At 32.4% G+C, this 19,372-nt stretch overlaps 2 protein-coding genes across 3 annotated transcripts; both read right to left on the bottom strand.

Annotated features, from left to right (window-relative positions):
* Window positions 1-1,331: 1,331 nt before the first annotated feature.
* Window positions 1,332-3,297, bottom strand: LOC148600098 (hepatic lectin-like). The gene is made up of 4 exons (XM_088558688.1): window positions 3,160-3,297; window positions 2,668-2,762; window positions 2,310-2,397; window positions 1,332-1,608 (listed from the first exon to the last, which is right to left on the bottom strand). The coding sequence occupies exons 1-4, from the start codon at window positions 3,209-3,211 to the stop codon at window positions 1,388-1,390; spliced, it is 456 nt and encodes a 151-aa protein (XP_088414814.1). The 5' UTR covers window positions 3,212-3,297; the 3' UTR covers window positions 1,332-1,387.
* Window positions 3,298-13,186: 9,889 nt separating this feature from the next.
* Window positions 13,187-18,461, bottom strand: LOC148600097 (uncharacterized). 2 transcript variants are annotated; one of them, XM_088558811.1, is made up of 3 exons: window positions 18,365-18,461; window positions 16,696-16,785; window positions 13,187-14,881 (listed from the first exon to the last, which is right to left on the bottom strand). In XM_088558811.1, the coding sequence occupies exon 3, from the start codon at window positions 14,268-14,270 to the stop codon at window positions 13,464-13,466; it is 807 nt and encodes a 268-aa protein (XP_088414937.1). In that variant the 5' UTR covers window positions 14,271-14,881; window positions 16,696-16,785; window positions 18,365-18,461; the 3' UTR covers window positions 13,187-13,463. The 2 variants fall into 2 exon arrangements, with proteins under 2 accessions (XP_088414937.1, XP_088414938.1); XM_088558812.1 differs by lacking the exon at window positions 16,696-16,785 and having other exon boundaries at window positions 18,365-18,458.
* Between the last annotated feature and the right edge of the window lie 911 nt (window positions 18,462-19,372).

Here is a 19,372-nt window from a genome sequence, read left to right as displayed (position 1 = left end):
AATTGATGACATACATCCTTTCCTCTTTTGTCTACCACGGACTTGCTTTTTTTATGAGCAACTCGGCGGTGTTTCTAGAAAAGCAGAGGTTGCTTACCCTACCGGTGCACCTGGTCCATGCTCCCAGTTTTTAGTGGAGTCCGAGTTGCTGATTTTCTTTTGTTACTTTGTACATGTATGTATGGTTTTAGTTACTTTATGTTTTTTGTTGTGTATATCTGTTTTCTATATCTAGTCTTTGTCCCTGGGTTACATTATTTTGATTACTGCTTTAACCGAATCAATTTTATGTAGGCGAATCAATACAACACATTTTCACAGTTGTTCTGTTTTTCTTACATGAGAAGTGATGTAAAATGCTGAATACATACGTTCCAATGATTTTTAAGAGTTGTGTCCTTTACCCTAGGTCTACCTCCGTAAGTTCTGGTTTTGTGTTTGTTTCCTTTTGTTTTCTTTGTGTCAAATGTGGAATCAGAGCTAACAATTTGCTAAAATTAATCAAATCTACCTGCACTTGATACATCATAGCACCATTTGGAGTTGTTTATGAGAAGCAATCATCAACACAAGTATTATTTAAAAAAACACTTCAAAATTGTTTTAACATATGTCATTATACGGGCTTCTCCAAGACAAACGCCGGTCTAGTATTGTAAAAATTCGAAAAAAAATCAGACAAATGAGATATTTGACTACCCACACTTGATTACGTGCAACACAATATAGACTTAGTGAAGCTTCTTGCAAACTATGCAAAATAGTCTAAAACTGCATGTTGATTTTTTCCTCATTTTTTATATGATCTTTGAAACTTGCAGTTCTGATCGATTAAATAAAATATTTACATTGCTAAAATAGAACGTCATCGGGTGATAGAGGATTATGCATTGGTTTTATGTACTAGTATTTTCTTATGATATATAAAGGAAATATTTTAATGAAATTTTTTGGAACATCATGTTGAAGAAGACTATATTAGTTATTGCTTGCAATATCAAATCCATAGCCTTATGCTTCGGTTCATGTAATAAAGGAGGAGGTTCGGTAAGGCTCTATCTTGGTCCCTGTGTTCAACGTTTTTGAAAGAATTGTTTTGGTCTATACTAGTAAGTTTATTTGCCTTTGTATATATATCATTTTGTTTTGTTATAATTTGAAATAAATTGAAATACTTTTTATCTGTTCTTCACAAAAAAAAATAAAAATAAAAATAAATAAATAAATAAATAAATAAATAAATAAATAACGATAAAATATTTTGATATCTTATGACAATAAACAATACATTTTTCATTGCTAAAGAGATAAAGATACAGTAATTCAACAACTTTTTTTATGTTCGAGATGCTTTATTAAACTCTTTCGATACCTGGTTTTACTTCTTTTAGTCAAACTCTGTGTAACACACGAAATGTCTGTGGGCTGTACACGAATGATCATTCCAAGTACCACTGGATTCTTGAATAGTACAATGCTCATAACGGCCATAGTTATTTGGTTCTCCTGCCTTCCATTTAAAAAAATTTTGAGGTGTCATTGAATATGCCTTCATCCAGTGGCCTTCTACAAACATGTCAGTAACTCCAACCCAAAATTCCTTTACGTCTGTGAATAAAACATACATCTATACTTTGAGTGTAACCAACTTATAGATTTACCATTAACGTACATATAACGAATCGAATATTACATGATATTGGTATTATGATGAGAAGTAATGCATTTGAAAAAAAATTACAGCTCATGTTCATTATAATGTGCCTTGCTTGTAATTTGTATGAACATGACTACAAACGCTAAATGATGTGTATATATATGCCTTTGATAAAGGTACAACCACCCACAGCGTACGTGATTCAGCTTCTGAATCTGTTTTAGTCTTGAACTTTGTGAGTTTTATGCTCGTAAAGTTTTTGTGAGTTTTATGCTCATAAAGTTTTATGAGTTTTAGGCTGAAGAAGGATATCAGTTATCCGAAATATTCAATGTAAATTTTACCATTTTCTGGTGATGTTAAACATATTTAGACGTTTATTTAATTTATTGTTATGTTTCTCATCGTTTTTAACGATCCACCACCCCGTTAGAGTGATTGTTGACTTTTATTAAGACGATTATATATATATAATTCCCAACGATGTTAGAACTGTCAAATTTGCGATGCAAATTTTTGGTTTTGGTCGTTCCCTCCGTGGGACTCGAACTCGTACCGCTGTGATATCTATGGCAACACCGCCTGCACATAGTCCAGCGACCTACATGCTACATATGCCACACAATAAAAAATAAAAACTGTGAAAACTCACTGTGAGCCTTTGCAATCATTTTCACGGCGTTGTATTCTTGTATGTCATCCATCTCAACTAGACTGCCACTATATACTTTGCAAAAGCTCTGAAATTTAGTACGAATTTCTGTGTAATTGGACAACAACCTAAAATCTTCGAATTCTTTAAGTTCATAGACAAAAAAATAAAAAAATAAATAGCATGGATGTAGAAATCACCTTACATACAACAGGACTTTTTTAACTACTTGTAGTTTTAATTTAATAAACAGGTTATTTGATGTCATTAGCTTTTAATATTGCTTATAAGTACCAAAATATTTAATACGCAAAAAAACTATCAATGCGGTCGAAAAAAAGTTGAAAGGCATACTTACTAATGCCGAGTAGAAATCAAGCTCATCCCGGCTGACATAATAGCAACGACCATTTGCAAACTGCCATCCTTTTTCGCACGTCCAAGATAGTACACCTTAGACAAAATAATTGTTTAATATGTATGAATTTGAATGATCATCAACTGATTTAGCATAAAAACAGTTAAAGAACATCAATTTGTTACTATTAAAGAATAAATGAAGTGTTAATTGACTAGTAGAATTTCCCAAAAATCGAGAATTCATTTAAAAAATGTAAAATGTAACCAAAATGAAATAATCTAGAAAGACAAATGAAGTGCAAATGTACATTGGTAAATGTAAATACGATTATTTTAATTTTGGAAACAAACGACGTTTTACAAAATATACAGGCGTGTTGAAAATGTATATCACATGACATTGTCATGATCTTGAAGATAAAATTAAAATAAAAACAAAATATATTCAATTGTTTTAAAACACACATTTATAGGATTAAGTTGAACTTACCTGATCCAGCCATTAACAAAACAAAAAATGAAACTGCACATTGAAGTCCCATACTGACGCGTCCTTTGGGTTTTAATGCGTTTGTCTACTGGCTTACCTATTTATACTTCTTTCAAGAAAAAAGCAGAAAAAACATGGATGCATTTTAAAGGTATGTTTACACAAACATAAATTGATCATCATTTAGAAAATGTGTCGTTTAACAGGACGTGGATGAATGTTTCTTATTCTCCATTATACGGAAACATGTTTAAAAAAACAGCCTACAAATAATTAGTTGCAAAATTATGCACCACACAGGGTACATCAAATTGATTCTAGTGCAAACTGCTGCTCTACGTGGGTTTTTCAATACTTGTTATTAAAGAAAAATGATTGAATTTAATGTCAACACAAGTATATTCAAAATTTGACAAAACAGAGATATGTTAGTATTAGATGTTCTTATTGTAGTCATTTCTTGAGTATCCCTTAGGTTTCTTTTCTGGTTTTATTATTGTCGGTCTGATTGGACGCGATATCAGCAGATTTATTGTATTGGTACGGTTGTATTGGAAAATTATGAGAATGATTGTGTTACCATCACTGTTTAAACGGGGTTAGTTGTCGTTGTCTTCATACCTTGTGACGATGTCAACCATTATTACATTAAGCCGACCGAAAGTTATTGGTAAGAAAAATTTGACTTCTGTTGGAATGTACAGAGTAATCAAGGGAACCAAGGTTATAGCGGTAATCAAAAGAATGTAATCCAGGGACAAAAACCACACATGGAAAACAGAACAACAAAGAACATGAAGTAACTAAAATCATACATACAAAGTGACAAAAGCAAATGAGCAACTCGGACTCGACTCCAGATGATCATCCAATCGAGGCGATTAGAGACAAACAAGGACTTTAACAGAGTTCCATATTCATTAAAGTGAGACTTCAAATTCCAGTAAAAGAGGTAGTCTTTTGAAAACTGTTGTACTTCATTATGACATTGATCCAGGTGGAATTGTTTAGCAAGACGTATGATTTTTCGAAGCTCAATTGAAAAAATTGCAGAAAAATACAACTTAACTAATTCGACCTATTTTAGCCTAGTAGCCCATTTATCATATTTTGAGGGGACCCCAATTTCTACTTAGCGTTCAGTGGTAGGGTTTATATCTTATTTATAATGATTAATTCTTTTGAAGTTAAACACATTATTAGTATATATAAAATTCTGTTACGTTATATACGGGAACACATATATTGAAAATGACCATTTAAAGTCCACGATACCAGTTGGAACTGACCAATGTAAAGTGAAGTCCACAAAAATGCAACAAAATAACAATTACAATTTAACACATATTTATACACCTAAGCTGTAAACAAGTTGGCGATTTCTCATTTTTATTTTTCCATGTATTTAAGAACATATTTTGTAATTGCCATTTATATACAGGAAAACTTATAGTTGAAAAACGTTTTACCCTTTTTTATATTGGTTACTATTCGTAAATGATAAGACCTTACCATCGTCAAACATTCAAACATTAAAACAGGGTCAATTCAAAAATACAATTAAATTATTAACCCAAAGCCTTGTCCGAGAAAGCAAAATAAAAATGAAGAAATTATGTCGGTTATCATATTTTCCTTTTGTTATGATGAATGAAATCTGAAATAACAATCAAATAAACGAAACGAAGATTCCCATTAATGTGTATACTAAAAATTTCAAAACTACTAATTCAAGAATCCACAAACTTGTGTGTCTTCCCTGATCCATGAAAATTGGTATCCACGAAATAAAGTATTTACACAGTTTTAAGGAATCTATTAAGTTTCATCAAATTTTGTTCAGCAATTTCAGAGAAGTTGCGGATTAGAACTTGGAACAGACGAACAGACGCATACCATCATCAATATATGCAGTAAAACAAAGAAAACTTTTTAGTTCGTTATCGTAAAAAAAAAGACGTAGGCAAATATTACTTTGTCAAGGTTAGGAGGCATTCTATTAATATTTATTTTACAAGAGTTGCGTAATTGTGCAACACCTGCGGCACATTTAATTGATTTTAGTTCAAATTGTAATTCTGCGTAGTCGTTTCAGTGCATATGATTATATAATAATAATTTACTTGAATATCGAAACAAATATATTTAGTATAATTCAATGTTTATATTTTGACTGTTTTCAAGTTATACTTTGACAAGGAGTTTTGAATAAATGATATAGTTGCAACATATAGAAAAGGAAAAGGGATTTCTTTCATCATCCAAACCGTTCTGAACACCCTCGCTTCTGGTCTAAAAATGAACTCATTTCTTTTGAAAAAAAATGCTGTCTTTTAATACTAATTGAGTCAATCTATTGTTATGACAAGGAGTTCATTTTGGACAGTTATTATAACAAATTATCTTTTTATTGGGCATTTTTTCTACGTAGAAGCCAAAATTTCGTTTTCATGGTATTTAAACTTTTTGGTCGAAATACACACCATGCGCTATTCATAGTTTTAGCAATATTTAATACTAATTTCTCTTCTTCAAAATATTCTAACTACACATTTTTACATACTGGAATGTTTAAGTTTTCTGGATTTTGGAGTAATTTTCATAGTAGGACACGTTTCTTGATGTTGAAGATTTTGAAAACAGAAATCCAACGATTATCTATTGAATGTTCAAAAGTTCAACCTGAACTGACACAAGTTAAAGATTATGTATAATTCGTCTGATATTTGAGTGAAAAATACACTTCATTTAAACACGCAGCCTTCCTAGTGTATTTGACAATCATTATTATATACTGTAACATGGCTAAACTGATTCTGGACGTCGATAAAATAATCACGTCATGATGTTTTAAGTAGTACTCCAACTAAGAATCATGCAAAATGTGATTCAGGGGTAAAAAACCTACATATTTTTATTTTTGATATTTTGTTTGAATAATTATAATAAACAGAACTTTACATTCAGTTCGTCATATAACCCGTGTTCTTAGGAGATAAAAATTATACAGAATGCACTGTAGATTTCAAAATTAAAGGAGGTAACTCTGTAAATGGCACTCAAATACAAAAAAAAATCTATTGAAATATCGATATTAATTATCTTCTAAGAGCAGGCAGATTTGAATGAATAATTACGCATTTCATAGTATAGACTCATAAAACAACTTAATTACAAAAATAAAAATATGTAGCCTTTTTTGGGGTGTATCACATTTTTCAGATTTTCAATGATTCTTACAAAGACTGTTACTTTAAAAAGTCCCTATTTATCAATTAATGTATATTTCAACTCTCAGTAAACCGACCACTAGTCTAAACCGGACCAATAAGGTTAAGTTACACTGTGCCTAAATTCTTGCAGAAGTAGATTGTTTGATTTAATACTAAATTATAAAGTTCTCTCAGATAAAATGAATAAATTGAGAGCAACAAACATACCACTGAAACAACCACAATCGCAGAACTTCAATATTTCTGATTTGTATCATTTGCAGAAAAAGCATTAATGAACATTTAACGATTTTAAAAAATATAAAAATTGAATTATTAAATGCAATCTTCAATCCACTAAGCATTGACTATATCTTTCAGTAAGATGCTTTTCTAGAAACCACCGAGTTGCCCAGGGGTGACACAATAAGAAATGTATGATTTGATAAACAAATCAGTTTTCGTGTTGTAGGTGTTATACCATAACGATCGACAAGTTCATTAAACCCTTGTAGCAACGTGACTTTCAGAACTCTAGCTCGCTTCAAGTTTGCATAGTTACATCAAGCTCTAGCATAAAGCAGGATTTGCTTTATAAATACTTAATACGCAAAAGGGATGTTGCCATAAGAAACGGGAAAAAATCAGTTTTTTTTTCGTAAAATTTAGTGTCGAGTATTCCGTTTCCATCGATCTTTAAGAGTAATCAAGGGAACCAAGGTTATAGGGGTAATCGTAAAAATGCAATCCAGGGACAAAGACCAAACATTAAGAGTAGATCATAATATAAGGTTAATTTGATATTGCCTGCAGTATCCTTTACGTCAACTACACATGTGATTTTTTCATATAACCCATGTATATAGGAGATAAAAATTGTATAGAATGCACTGTATATTTCAAAATTAAGGGGGATAACTCTGTAAATGACACTCAAATACGTAAAATAGAATAAAGTAGATGCAATATATCATATATCCAAATTTGTGGTTTTGATTAAAACAAAAGTCATCAAAATATCGACAATTCTGATTAAATGATCTCGTACTTAAATATCAGCTATGAATTCATCCTCATTAGAGTATAGAACAGCGAGTAGCGGAAGACAATTTATCTCATTGGAGTACCAACCGTCTGTTGAAAAACACGTTCACCACACATGACGATATGTTGTCGATGATAAAAGCCATCATTTGACAAAACATTCTTCTGTGTATTCAGAAGCTGAGTTAAATTCGTTTATAAACAAGGTATACAGAATTTTTGTCAAGTAAGACGTACATTTTTGTATTTGTATATAAGTTTTTCTCGCAGTAACAATGTAGAATAATGTTGAGTTGAGATTTTATAAGAACATAAGGAATATGAGTATTAGGTGTTTTTTTTCGAAAATAATCTAGCATTAAAATTTTTCTGAAGATCTGTCGAACACCAGATTTATGCCACTGCAAAAGTAACAAGTGTCGTAGTAGGACATGAGACCTACTTTTTACAGCTTTGAGTATGAAAAATAATTGTTCGAAATGTAGTACAATTTCCTGGTCCAGCTGATAAGCATTGTCTGCGTGTGATCTACATAAGCCCGTGAATGCAATATTATTTGTAGATAAACCGAAAGTTGATTTAACGAATTTATATATATATATATATATATATATATATATATATATATATATATATATATATATATATATATATATATATATATATATATATATATATGTCATACGTATGGGTTGATTTGGAGTTTGTCTATTAATACACCATACTTAGTATTTATTTTGGAAATTGTTTAGGTAACATCAGGTAAATTGACACTTATTGATCTACTGTAAACTTTAAAACCGTTACGTTATAAGATTAAAGACTTCACAGCTTTAAACCTTTCTGACAGCGAACCTGTGTATTTTTGTTCTTGTTTAATTAATTTTCTGGAATAGGCTTCTACATATCTATTATTTTACACCACTCTATTGCAGTTCATGATATATTTATTATTTTGCATATTAGGATGGGGCTGTGGAATGGGGTGGGAGCTTCGAACGGGGAGGATAGGGGAATATGTATTAGAAATATTTATTAGTATGATAAATGTATTATATTAAATTTAAATTTACAGTTTAATATTGAAAAATTCAGAAAAAAAAATTGGTAATGTAAATATTTTAAATCAAAATGCAGTGGGGTTTGAAGATGAAGAGTTTTCCATAGGGAATGGGGATGAGGGCATTGGGAATCAGGTCTCGATTTCACAAAAAGTCGTAGGTGTGAAGTTGATAGTAAGTAATGACGTCATAAACTAAAGTAGCATCGTGACGTCATGACTTACGACGTTTTGTGAAACCGACGCCAGGATCCGGCATGTGGTGTAAATGGAAGATTTTGACCATTCAAGGGCGATAGACGACTTTGTAAAAGGTTTTGTATTTGGATTTTCTTAAGAAAATTTTATAAAAGAGTAATCAAAGGAACCAATGTTTTAGCGGTAATCAAAAGAACGTAATCCAAAGACAAAGACCAGACATGGAAAACAGACATACACAACAAAGAACATAAAGTAACTAAAATCATACATACAAAGTAACAACAGTAAGTGAGCAACTCGTACTGCACTAAAAACTGGGACATAGTCTTCCCGTGGAATATTGTAAAATGTAAGACATTTTTATTTGCATACGTCTGTTATCAAACAAATACATGTACATGTATGAATTATATAAATCAGATTGATTATTTAAAATTATGGGTGATAACACCTTATATTCTTTTCCTCTCTTCCACACGCACACACACACAAACACACATATAAATACACACATTGTTTTAAGCCAATGGGAGTCACAATGAAGAATCATATCTGCTGAACTTGGAAATCCAGTTTTCTCTCCGTGTTTTTTTTTCTTTTAAAAATATCTTTTACTATATTATTTTATAAACCCATTCTATCTTGTGTCTTTTCTTTTGTTCATAAGAAAGCAAGATACCAATCTACTCAAAATAGTTCCTACTAACAGTAGCAGTATTCATCACTTTCGATTTTGATGCAGTATTTTTGTGTTAGATGTAAAGATGGTAAATGGTGACATCCTCTGCAGTTTCTCTTATTGTTATTTTCTACTTATAATATTTTATGTCTTTATATATTTGTATGTGTACATGTCTAATGCTACCACCGAAGTCGCAACACTGCACCAGTGGATAATGTTTTATATAAAGAAAGTAAGAAAGTTGGAAGATAAAAATCCCATGTCAGAGTGTGCAAACGCCAAGACGATGCTAAGACTGTGAAAGTGCACAAAACTTCTAGTAACTCTTACCGTTGTGGACGTTTTAAGGTGCATTTGTTCTTCTATTCAACTCATTCACTAATCACATATTATTGAGGAACAAAAATACATATATAAATCTGTAAAATAATATTAAAATTGTTTTTATTGGAACGAATTCTTCATTTTTATGACGTTTTAAGAATTCTCAGAAGGACAAATATCAGTAAATTTTAAGCGACATAGGATTTGAAATGGTACAGAGGTTGTTATTAAATAATCATGGAATCTAATTTATTGTTCATATTTAAATATATATATATACATTGCTTCATCACAAAAACAACCTGAAAAATCTGATTGCATATACATAATATCATGCATATTTACAGCTTTCTGATTGCATATTCATATAAGATATTTTTACATCATTTCATCGACTTTGGGAGAGTGGATCAATATTTTAATGCTAAAATAAGAGTTTGCTTTTCTCACAAAATGTTAAATAAATATAACACTTCATCTCACTTATTGTTTTAATGAAAACTCGCCATGATTCTATCATTTTTTTATGTTGAATACAATAAATAACTGCCTACACAGTCGAAAGAAATGCTTTCACAACCGGGACATATCTCCAATGGCTACGTTTCAAACAAACAACGTTTCATAGCTGGATCTCCAAAATGTACCACCAAACCTCTTTCAAAACTTTTAACTTCTATACTCACAACTGTCAAAGAGGGTCTGCAGTCCTACCACAACACTCGTTACTCCCGTAGTGGTATTAATTCAATGTGGATCCTGAAAAATTCGAAAGATCTTTTGGAAACAATTAGTTCAAGACTATTATCTGAATATAATAGCATTAAAACCTATGATTTTTCAACACTGTATGCTTTTATTCCCCATACTCAGTTAAAATCCCGACTTAAAAACATTATACATCGTTGTTTTTCCAAAAAAAGGTACAAATATATAGTTCTTGGTAGAGATTCCTCATACTTTGTAAGAAATGATTCAAAATCATCTTCCAAATATACAGAGGAAGATGTTTACAAAATGCTGGAATTTTTAATCGACAACATATTTGTCCAGTGTGGTGGACGTGTTTTTTAACAAACGGTCGGCATTCCAATGGGAACAAATTGTGCTCCTTTACTTGCTGACCTATTCCTTCACTCTTATGAGGCTGACTTCATAGCTGTTCTGATCAGAAAGAAAGAATATCGTTTGGCTAGATCCTTCAATCTCAGTTTCCGCTATATAGATGACGTATTATCTCTAAACAATCCTAATTTCGGGGATTTGATACATCGCATCTACCCAAAAGAACAGATAAAGGATACTACAGACACTGTGAAGTCAGCCTCTTATTGATGGTATAGGAAAACTATTGACCAAACTTTACGACAAACGTGATGACTTTTCATTCAGAATTGTCAACTTTCCTTTCATCTGTGGCAACATCCCTTCAGCATCTGCGTATATAGTGTTCATATCACAACTCATTCTTTGTGCCAGAGCTTGCCGAAACTACGCAGACTTTTTGTATCGCACTAGAACTCTAACAAATAGGCTTATGGAACAGGGTTATGTTGCTACAAGATTGAAGTCATCACTACAGAAGTTCTATGGTCGCCATCATGAACTCGTGGATCGTTATGGTGTATCCATCAGCACCATGAAAACTCATTTATTCAAAGGGTCATAGATTTCCCTTCCTCGTTTGTCTACCCCGGACTTTTTATGAACAACTCGGCGGGTGTTTCTAGAAAAGCAGAGGACGCTTACCCTACCGGTGCACCTGGTCCATGCTCCCAGGTTTTAGTGGAGTCCAAGTTGCTCATTTGCTTTTGTTACTTTGTATGTATGATTTTAGTTACTGTATGTTCTTTGTTGTGTATGTCTGTTTTCTATGTCGGTTCTTTGCCCCTGGATTACATTCTTTTGATTACCGCTATAACCTTGGTTCTCTTGATTACTCTTTTACTCATGGTTACTCCCTTTTTTTATCTTTCCTTACCAGACCTTTTCCTTATGTCAGCTGACAATAATTTATTTCTAATCAGCACCATTCTAGAAGTAAGATTAGATAACCCAACATAAGCAACTCTAGCTGAGTACATATGTGAATGATAACCCATTTTCTCGGGTCATTATTTCACAGTTGAAATACATGTAGCACAGTGTATACTTAAAACATCTCTTTATAATTGAGATTATTGATTCTTCCTCATAGCCTGTTTTGTTTGTTGGGAGGAAGTTTCCATCCTTTGTCCTGTCACATGGTCAAAAATTATACTGCAATCTTTTTGTGGTAAAGCAATATTGCATTGTTATACAGTACTTGGCTTGTCCAAATAAAAAAAACCGGTAGATTTAGTTACAATTTTTAACGTGTAAGGAACTGTAGGTTCTTTTAAATAAAAACTTTCTAGATATCGGAGAAAAGCTAAAATTTAAATGAAAAGGTAATTATGTTTTTAGCTCAACTGTCCCATAGGGCCATTGAGCTATTGCCATCACTTGGCGTTCGTCAATAGATGACGTATTATCGTTAAACAATCCTCGTTCCAGTAATTCTATGCATTGTATCTACCCACAAAGAACTTGAGATAAAGGATACTACAGACAATGTGAGGTCAGTCTCAAATATTGACCAAAACTCAGATATCGACGGAAAAAGAAAAATTATTGACAAAATTATACAACCAATGCAATGTGACCTTTTTGGGAAGCCAGCAACGATTCAAACGTTTTACTTGATGAATATGTTTATTTTGGTGCAATTTTTTCCCAGAAGGGCTGTATAACTCCAAAACAATTCAGGATTTACCAAATAGAAATAACGTCTTTCTTCTTTGTAAAATCTGTTCTTCATTCCGTAAACAATCAAACGTATATATAATTCATGAGTCGTATATTACGCAGGCGCGTCAAAACATTGAAATACCAAGAATATTATTAGTTCGTAGTTTGAATTATTCATCGATTCCAAGAAAATATGACCCTTTCATGGAAAAACATTTTGTAGTTATCCATATTGTCATGTTTCATTCTTTCTTGTCCAACAATAAACTAATGACGTCTTATATTAAAGTATTGATGCAATTCACATGTCTTTCTTCTTAAATCGTCGTCTTCTTTATAAAAAAAATAAATTTAAAAAAGATCGAAATTTACATTTACACGCACCGCTCTAATAAGAACGAGTCTTACGTATAAATAGAGGTGTGTAATCACTTGTCAGTCAAATCAAGGCGAGTGAAAAAGTGCCTGATACATCGGTTTAAGTTGTTTCATTTTACACATTTTTTCTTGCCTCTTAGCTTGTCTATTGTTATGTCAAAATAACACGATTTTTTCTTTTGTTTTTGCAAACAACTGTGATTGTGGTTTAAAAAAAAGTGTAAAAACAATGCATTTTCACAAAATTAAAATGTTATCTTTTCCAGAAGTATCCGTATAAGTAGCTCTGTAAAATGTGTATATATTTAGACTAGTACGTCAACATTTTTACAGTCCAAACAACAAAAATGTACAAAGTCCAATAATTCAATTTTTAATTGTTGTTGTTTAACTTTATTTAACACAAAACTTTCTCAGCACATGCTTATAACAAACTACGGTCAACTCCTTGTTATTTGTATCATAATGTACAGCCATAGGAACAAAAAACCCATTTTCTTCACTTAGTAGAATTTCACAAGTATCTCCATTTCTTGAAATGAACAATAATTTTCTATTCTCATAACTACACACAAACATATTCTGATGTTGGTCCATTGATATGGCCATTGGCTCTGACAAAACATCGTCATCCTTAAATGTTAAGATAACTTTTTGTGTAGTCTGAATCTAGGACAGTTATTTTATTACCAAAGTAGCTTGTATAGCATATTCTTCTCCCGTCTGTGTCAACATGTGAATGTATATCAACAAACGTATCACTTATTATTTTTTTTATTTTTCCACTCTTAATATTTACTCTTATTGTACCTTTCCCTGATGCACAGAAAATAATCTTTTCATCCCTATGCACCAGTCCCCTTACCTCGTTCCTCACTCTGAGTGTTTTAATTACTTTACTGCTGTCTACATTTATAATGGATATTGTTTGTGAGTCGAGATTGGAAACAGCAACATGGTTCACATTGATATTTGTAACATCATATACTCTTTCTTTAAAATTAACTGATGATTCTTTACTACGGTCAGGTTTTATTATTTTTACCTCATTGTTTTCGTTATCAGCAAAAACCATCAGTCCATTTGACATTGCGCAAATACCTGTATAAAAACCACTGCTTAATTTAAATTGTTGTTTCAGTGTCACGTGTTTAGGAAATGTGGTCTGTACTATCATTTGGGCTGTGTTTGGTTCATCTTTTTCTAATAATGCCGCCGTCTTCTTTCTTGATATCTTAATTTCTCCAAGAGATTTCTTGCTGAACATTGTTTCTTCTCCTTCATAGATTTCCTCAATTTCGATATTATTCATTTCTCCCGTTAGGAATAATTGCTTTAGTGTTTCCTCTGAATTTTTAACTTCTTTCTCTATCTGTTTGATGCTAATGAATGTTTGGAAATTTGATGCGTGTTTCATTATCAACTCTTTTTGTCCCAACATTTCTCTTAGACATTTTTCTTTATATTCCAAGACTTTTACATTGTTTCTGATTTCGTTATCATGTTCGCTTACAACAGCATTCAATTCTGAAAATGTTTTGTTTTCAAGGTGTTTGATTTGCTTAATGAGTCTTTGTGCATTTTCTTTCACTTGTGTGGGTATTTCCTCTTTTCTTCTGTGCAGTCCAACTCGATTTTCCTCTCTGTCTCCAAAAGTGACTGATGTATTGCTTTCACATCACTCCATACATTTTCTAAAACCGCTGATGTTTTGACATTTTGGATGACGTAATCAATATCAGGTATGTCTCTACATTTTATGTGGGACTTAGACAGGCAGGTTTTGCATATTGGACAATCGTGTGACTTGCAATAATATTGATACTTCTCATTGTGCACTGGACAGAATAGTTTAATATTGAGAATAAAGGGAGGTAATTTGTTGTAATCTTTAAATGATATTGTAGTATGGTCTCTCGTTGCTCTTTGTACCTGGTGATGTCTGCTGCATGGACTACAGAGAGATTCTTCACAATGAGGACACCACACTACAGGGGCACCCTTCTAATTTTGTAACTCGCATACGCTGCAGTTAAGGAATTCCATATCATTCTGTGGTTAGATTAAGAAGAATTAAAGGAACTAAAATTAAGGTGTTTTGGCGAGTTTTATTTTATTTTATTAAATTTTATTTTTTGGTCTTCATATAAAATTAAACCTGTAAATATTTAGTATGTCCGTTGCGTTTTTGTTTAGAAAATTCCGGAAGGGAAACTGAAACTAGAACGAGACTTACAAACCCTATTATGCTTTATATAAAACAAGTGAAACCTACAACAGTCCCATAGAAACATGGATATGTATATATAAGACTCGGAACCGCGATGGGACGCGGAGGTACGATGGTCGCGCGGAAGTGCGATGGTAGTATGTCGAAGTGCGTTTACGATCATGGTGAACTGCGATGGTTAGACATGATTTTTGACTACTAATAGCAACACAGAAATGCGTTGGCTACTATGAGGAGGTGCATTCGTTTGTTTGTTTGTTTTTACTTTGCTGTAATGTTTTAACTATCATGAAGATTTCTTCCGTTGATACCGTAAATATAAGATTATCTTGATGTTTTTTTTCTGATATGATATTAGTCTACATGCAATCAGAAAAAAACTTTGCTTTCATTTCGTTCATTCTTCCAACTATTGAGGAAATTACAAAAACAAAATTAAAATTGTTAGAGAATGAATCCTTTTTTCCAATTACTCCATGCATGCTTTCATCCTGTGGTAGTGTCTAAGTGCCTGATATTTTATAAAACATAGCATTTGGCTGTTAATTTTGGAAAGCCACCCCTGATTTTTACTAAAACTCAGTAATGTTTTTTTTCAGTATGTTACCATGGCTACTGGATTTTAAAAGAATAATCACTACATTACTTATAAATGACTTGAACCTCCACACACCAAGTATTTAGAAAATATGCACTTTTTTGTGACTAAACAAGAAAAATGTCTTTGTGGACTGCCTCAAAACAGTTTTATTTCCACAAAATGAGACCAAATTTTCAGATATGATCTAACTTTATTATGCTACCTAATATAGTTTTAGATGCGCGCAATACGACTTTCAATATCTTATGTTACCCGTAGCGACATTTTATGTTTCTCGAATTACCTCCAGTATCATAACGTATGTTTTAAGTTTTGATACTGCATTGAATACATGTACTGTTAACACTCAAAATTAGTAATGATGCATGCTACGTTTGTTTATACAGGCAACAATATACTAGCTACTTTCATGACCTTCCTTTCAATTTGTTAGTTTTCTCTGTAATATTGTACGCGCTTATGCACGTAAAAATTCGTGGCGACGTTGAACGGGTTACCAACGCACTTCCGCGCTTTTGCGTTAAACATCCAACGTACTTCAGCGTTTATCATCGCAGATCAGCGCGACCGTCGCACTTCGGCGTCCTCATCGCACTTCCGAGTCTTACATATATATAACATTTCATTTTTAGTACTGTTATATCATATTCTAAAAACCTTCAAATACGTTTCGAATTGTCCAAATACGCGCTCCGAAATGTTATGATACGAAATGTTTACGGGCAAAATTGTCCAGCAATCTTAAGGAATTAATTGATTACGCCAGTTTTGTTAATATTTAGGCGTCGTCATATTGTTGTCGTGATCTTATAGTGATATGATTGCGTAATATTTAGCGTTAGCGTAGACAACAAAAGACGTGTTTTAGACATATCATTTAATAAAGGACCACTCACTGATGTTTTTTTTTTTTTTTTTTTTTTTACAAAAATATCACGTTTAGACATAGAGACGTAGTGAATGACGTTACAAAAAGTGCCACAACGCTTAACATGAGTCACACAGTTCCCGCGGTAATAAAGTCTATAATCTTACAACATTGTTGACTATCTTGGTCATCCCTGTCTTCAAAAAGAGGTTCTTGAACAGCATGGATCGCTCTCTTTGCAAACCAGACCCTATTAACTAAGTAAGTAAAGGTGTTATGCTTTGTTACCATGTTTGACAAAAAGAACATGTTGATGAATGCTGTTCAGCTGATTACCTAAGGCACTGTCAAATATTGTAAAAGTGTTTTAGAACCTCTGAAAAAAAATGGGCAGGGGTCTCCCTATGCCTTATTATTTCAACAGGTCTGGGGGTGCATTAGCACGTGCAGCATACAAAAAAAAGAACTTAAAATAAAGTTAAACTATTGCTATACGACATTTTCATCATTACCAGTCAGCTTAGGAGACCATATTCTCGTTGAAATCAAAGCAAGTATAAAATTAGCGGGAAAATGACAGCCCAGAACAAACTTTTAATTCTTCATCACCATTCAACTGAGAACATAATGTTTCCTAAAGATATCAAAAATCATTGGAATCCGAGCAATTAATGAAAATGGTTGCAAAATGAAAGCCATTTTGAAAAATAATTTCATTAATGTCAGTCAACTCAGAATATCTTGTTTCTTTTATTTACAAAAAAGGTACAGTGGATCCGATTCCTTTTATAAGTTTCTTGATAGGATCCACTGTCCCCTTTTTTTTGTAAATATTTGGATCGACTGCTATGTCAATTCTCATCTTCGATCTAAATTGATAAAAATAGAGATTTCATAATGCTAGTTTTAAACTATAAGTATTATGGAATCGGTTGATAATACAACTATTAACGTTACCTTGTTAATAAATATTTAGTACTTTAACTTCTGCTTGATGATAAATTTCCAGTTAACACATTTTTGAATTGTACGGAAAGGACAAATTTATAAACTTGCAAAAAAGAAAATTTGAAGTGCCTCGCCAACACCCTTCCGCCTGCTACTGTCCTTGTGGAACACTTACCGATTGCTTGAAACTTTTAAACGCACTGCTCAAAGAAGTTCTAGAATACTTGCTTTTTAGATAAAATCTTTGTCAAAAAGATGAACAAATAATTTTCTATAATTTTTAGTTAGAAGGCGTTCAAATGATGTACGCTATGTATTTTAGGTTACAGACCACCAATTCAACCAATGAGCATTTGGAACGTTCGCAAAAATAGTCCTACGCAGAAATTACCTCTGTTCCTCATAGTGCTGTGAAAAAAGTTCTCATCTTTTTTAAAAATTTTAAACAGTTTCTGAAAGGAAAAACATTTCCGTACATTTTATAGGTGCATTTTGCTTCTTGTGATGTGAAGCCTAATGTCCATAATGATTTCTAAATATACCCCTATCTTGTGTAAACACTGGGATTTCCCATGCTATTTATAGACCCTTCACTTCCGGTGACCAGTACTGCATTGCAAGTCTGCTAACCCCACATGCCACTCTGAGGATTGTGAGCTGACATATGTAGAATCATGCTGATATATAGTCCTCTGCAGGTTAAAGTTAAGGTAAAGTCCAGAGAAGCCATTGAATATTGTGAAATTAGCATAGAAGCCTATGGGAAGTGGAATTAGTGGTTTCTAGCCTTATATACACTATGTATATGAAAAATAAAACGAAATTAAAATAACTGAAATAGTTACACCTACGTTTGGAGAAGTAAAAACACTTTTCCTTACCACTTACCAATTTTTGGCAGAAATAATTTTTTATATCCACTTTCTAATATCAAAATAAATGTCTGGCGTATGCTTTACTTCCTAGTTACCTCCGTCAAAAGCATACGTTTAAGTTTAAAGAGACAAAAATCAATCAAAATGTTAGGCCAAAACTATGCGTAGATTATTTTCACATAACCCCCAAATTACCAAAATATCCAAGCCCATATTCGATTCAGACGTGAAAATTCGCTACTTTTTTAAATTATAACATTATTTTTGTTCTTTTTGCACCATGTTTTAAAGATGCATGCAATGTAAATATATTCAAAATATATATAGAAATCTTATCAAACCTCATATTTTACAAATTAAGCAAATGGAATCAAATATTTTACATTACGTTTCCTAAAACTAATCATAAGGGGAATTCTTGTTTTCTCATATTAACGTTCATGTATATGATTAAAAAGACTGAAGTAAGAGTAGAAAGCACAGTCAACGTGCATTAATGTAGGTTACAGACCACCAATTCAACCAATGAGCATTTGGAACGTACGCAAAAATAGTCCTACGCAGAAATTACCCCTGTTCCTCATAGTGCTGTGAAAAAAGTTCTCATCTTATTTAAAAAATTTAAACAGTTTCTGAAAGGAAAAACATTTCTGTACATTTTATAGGTGCAATTTGCTTCTTGTGATGTGAAGCCTAATCTCCATAATGATTTTTAAATATACCCCTATCTTGTGAAAACACTGGGATTTCCCATGCTATTTATAGACCCTTCACTTCCGGTGACCAGTACTGCACTGCAAGTCTGCTAACCCCACATGCCATTCTGAGGATTGTGAGCTGACATATGTAGAATCATGCTGATATATAGTCCTCTGCAGGTTAAAGTTAAGGTAAAGTCCAGAGAAGCCATTGAATATTGTGAAATTAGCATAGAAGCCTATGGAAAGTGGAATTAGTGGTTTTTAGCCTGTAGTTGATTATTGATTCGGAAACCAGGTTATTTTTAAATGGCCTTAAAACA

The sequence above is a fragment of the Perna viridis genome, chromosome 13 (genome assembly GCF_037379345.1).
Source record: "Perna viridis isolate PV_CMFRI_1.1 ecotype Kerala chromosome 13, ASM3737934v1, whole genome shotgun sequence".
Taxonomy (NCBI): domain Eukaryota; kingdom Metazoa; phylum Mollusca; class Bivalvia; order Mytilida; family Mytilidae; genus Perna; species Perna viridis.
Note: the sequence above shows the minus strand (reverse complement) of the source record. Positions and strands in the feature narration are given on the sequence as shown.

Coding starts and splice junctions, on each gene's coding strand:
- LOC148600097 (XM_088558811.1), bottom strand. CDS start 14,270: ATGTTGGGACAAAAAGAGTTGATAATGAAACACGCATCAAATTTCCAA.
- LOC148600098 (XM_088558688.1), bottom strand. CDS start 3,211: ATGGGACTTCAATGTGCAGTTTCATTTTTTGTTTTGTTAATGGCTGGA. Junction 2,763..3,159: donor TTTGTTAATGGCTGGATCAG/GTAAGTTCAACT, acceptor ATTTTGTCTAAG/GTGTACTATCTTGGACGTGC. Junction 2,398..2,667: donor TTGATTTCTACTCGGCATTA/GTAAGTATGCCT, acceptor ACTAAATTTCAG/AGCTTTTGCAAAGTATATAG.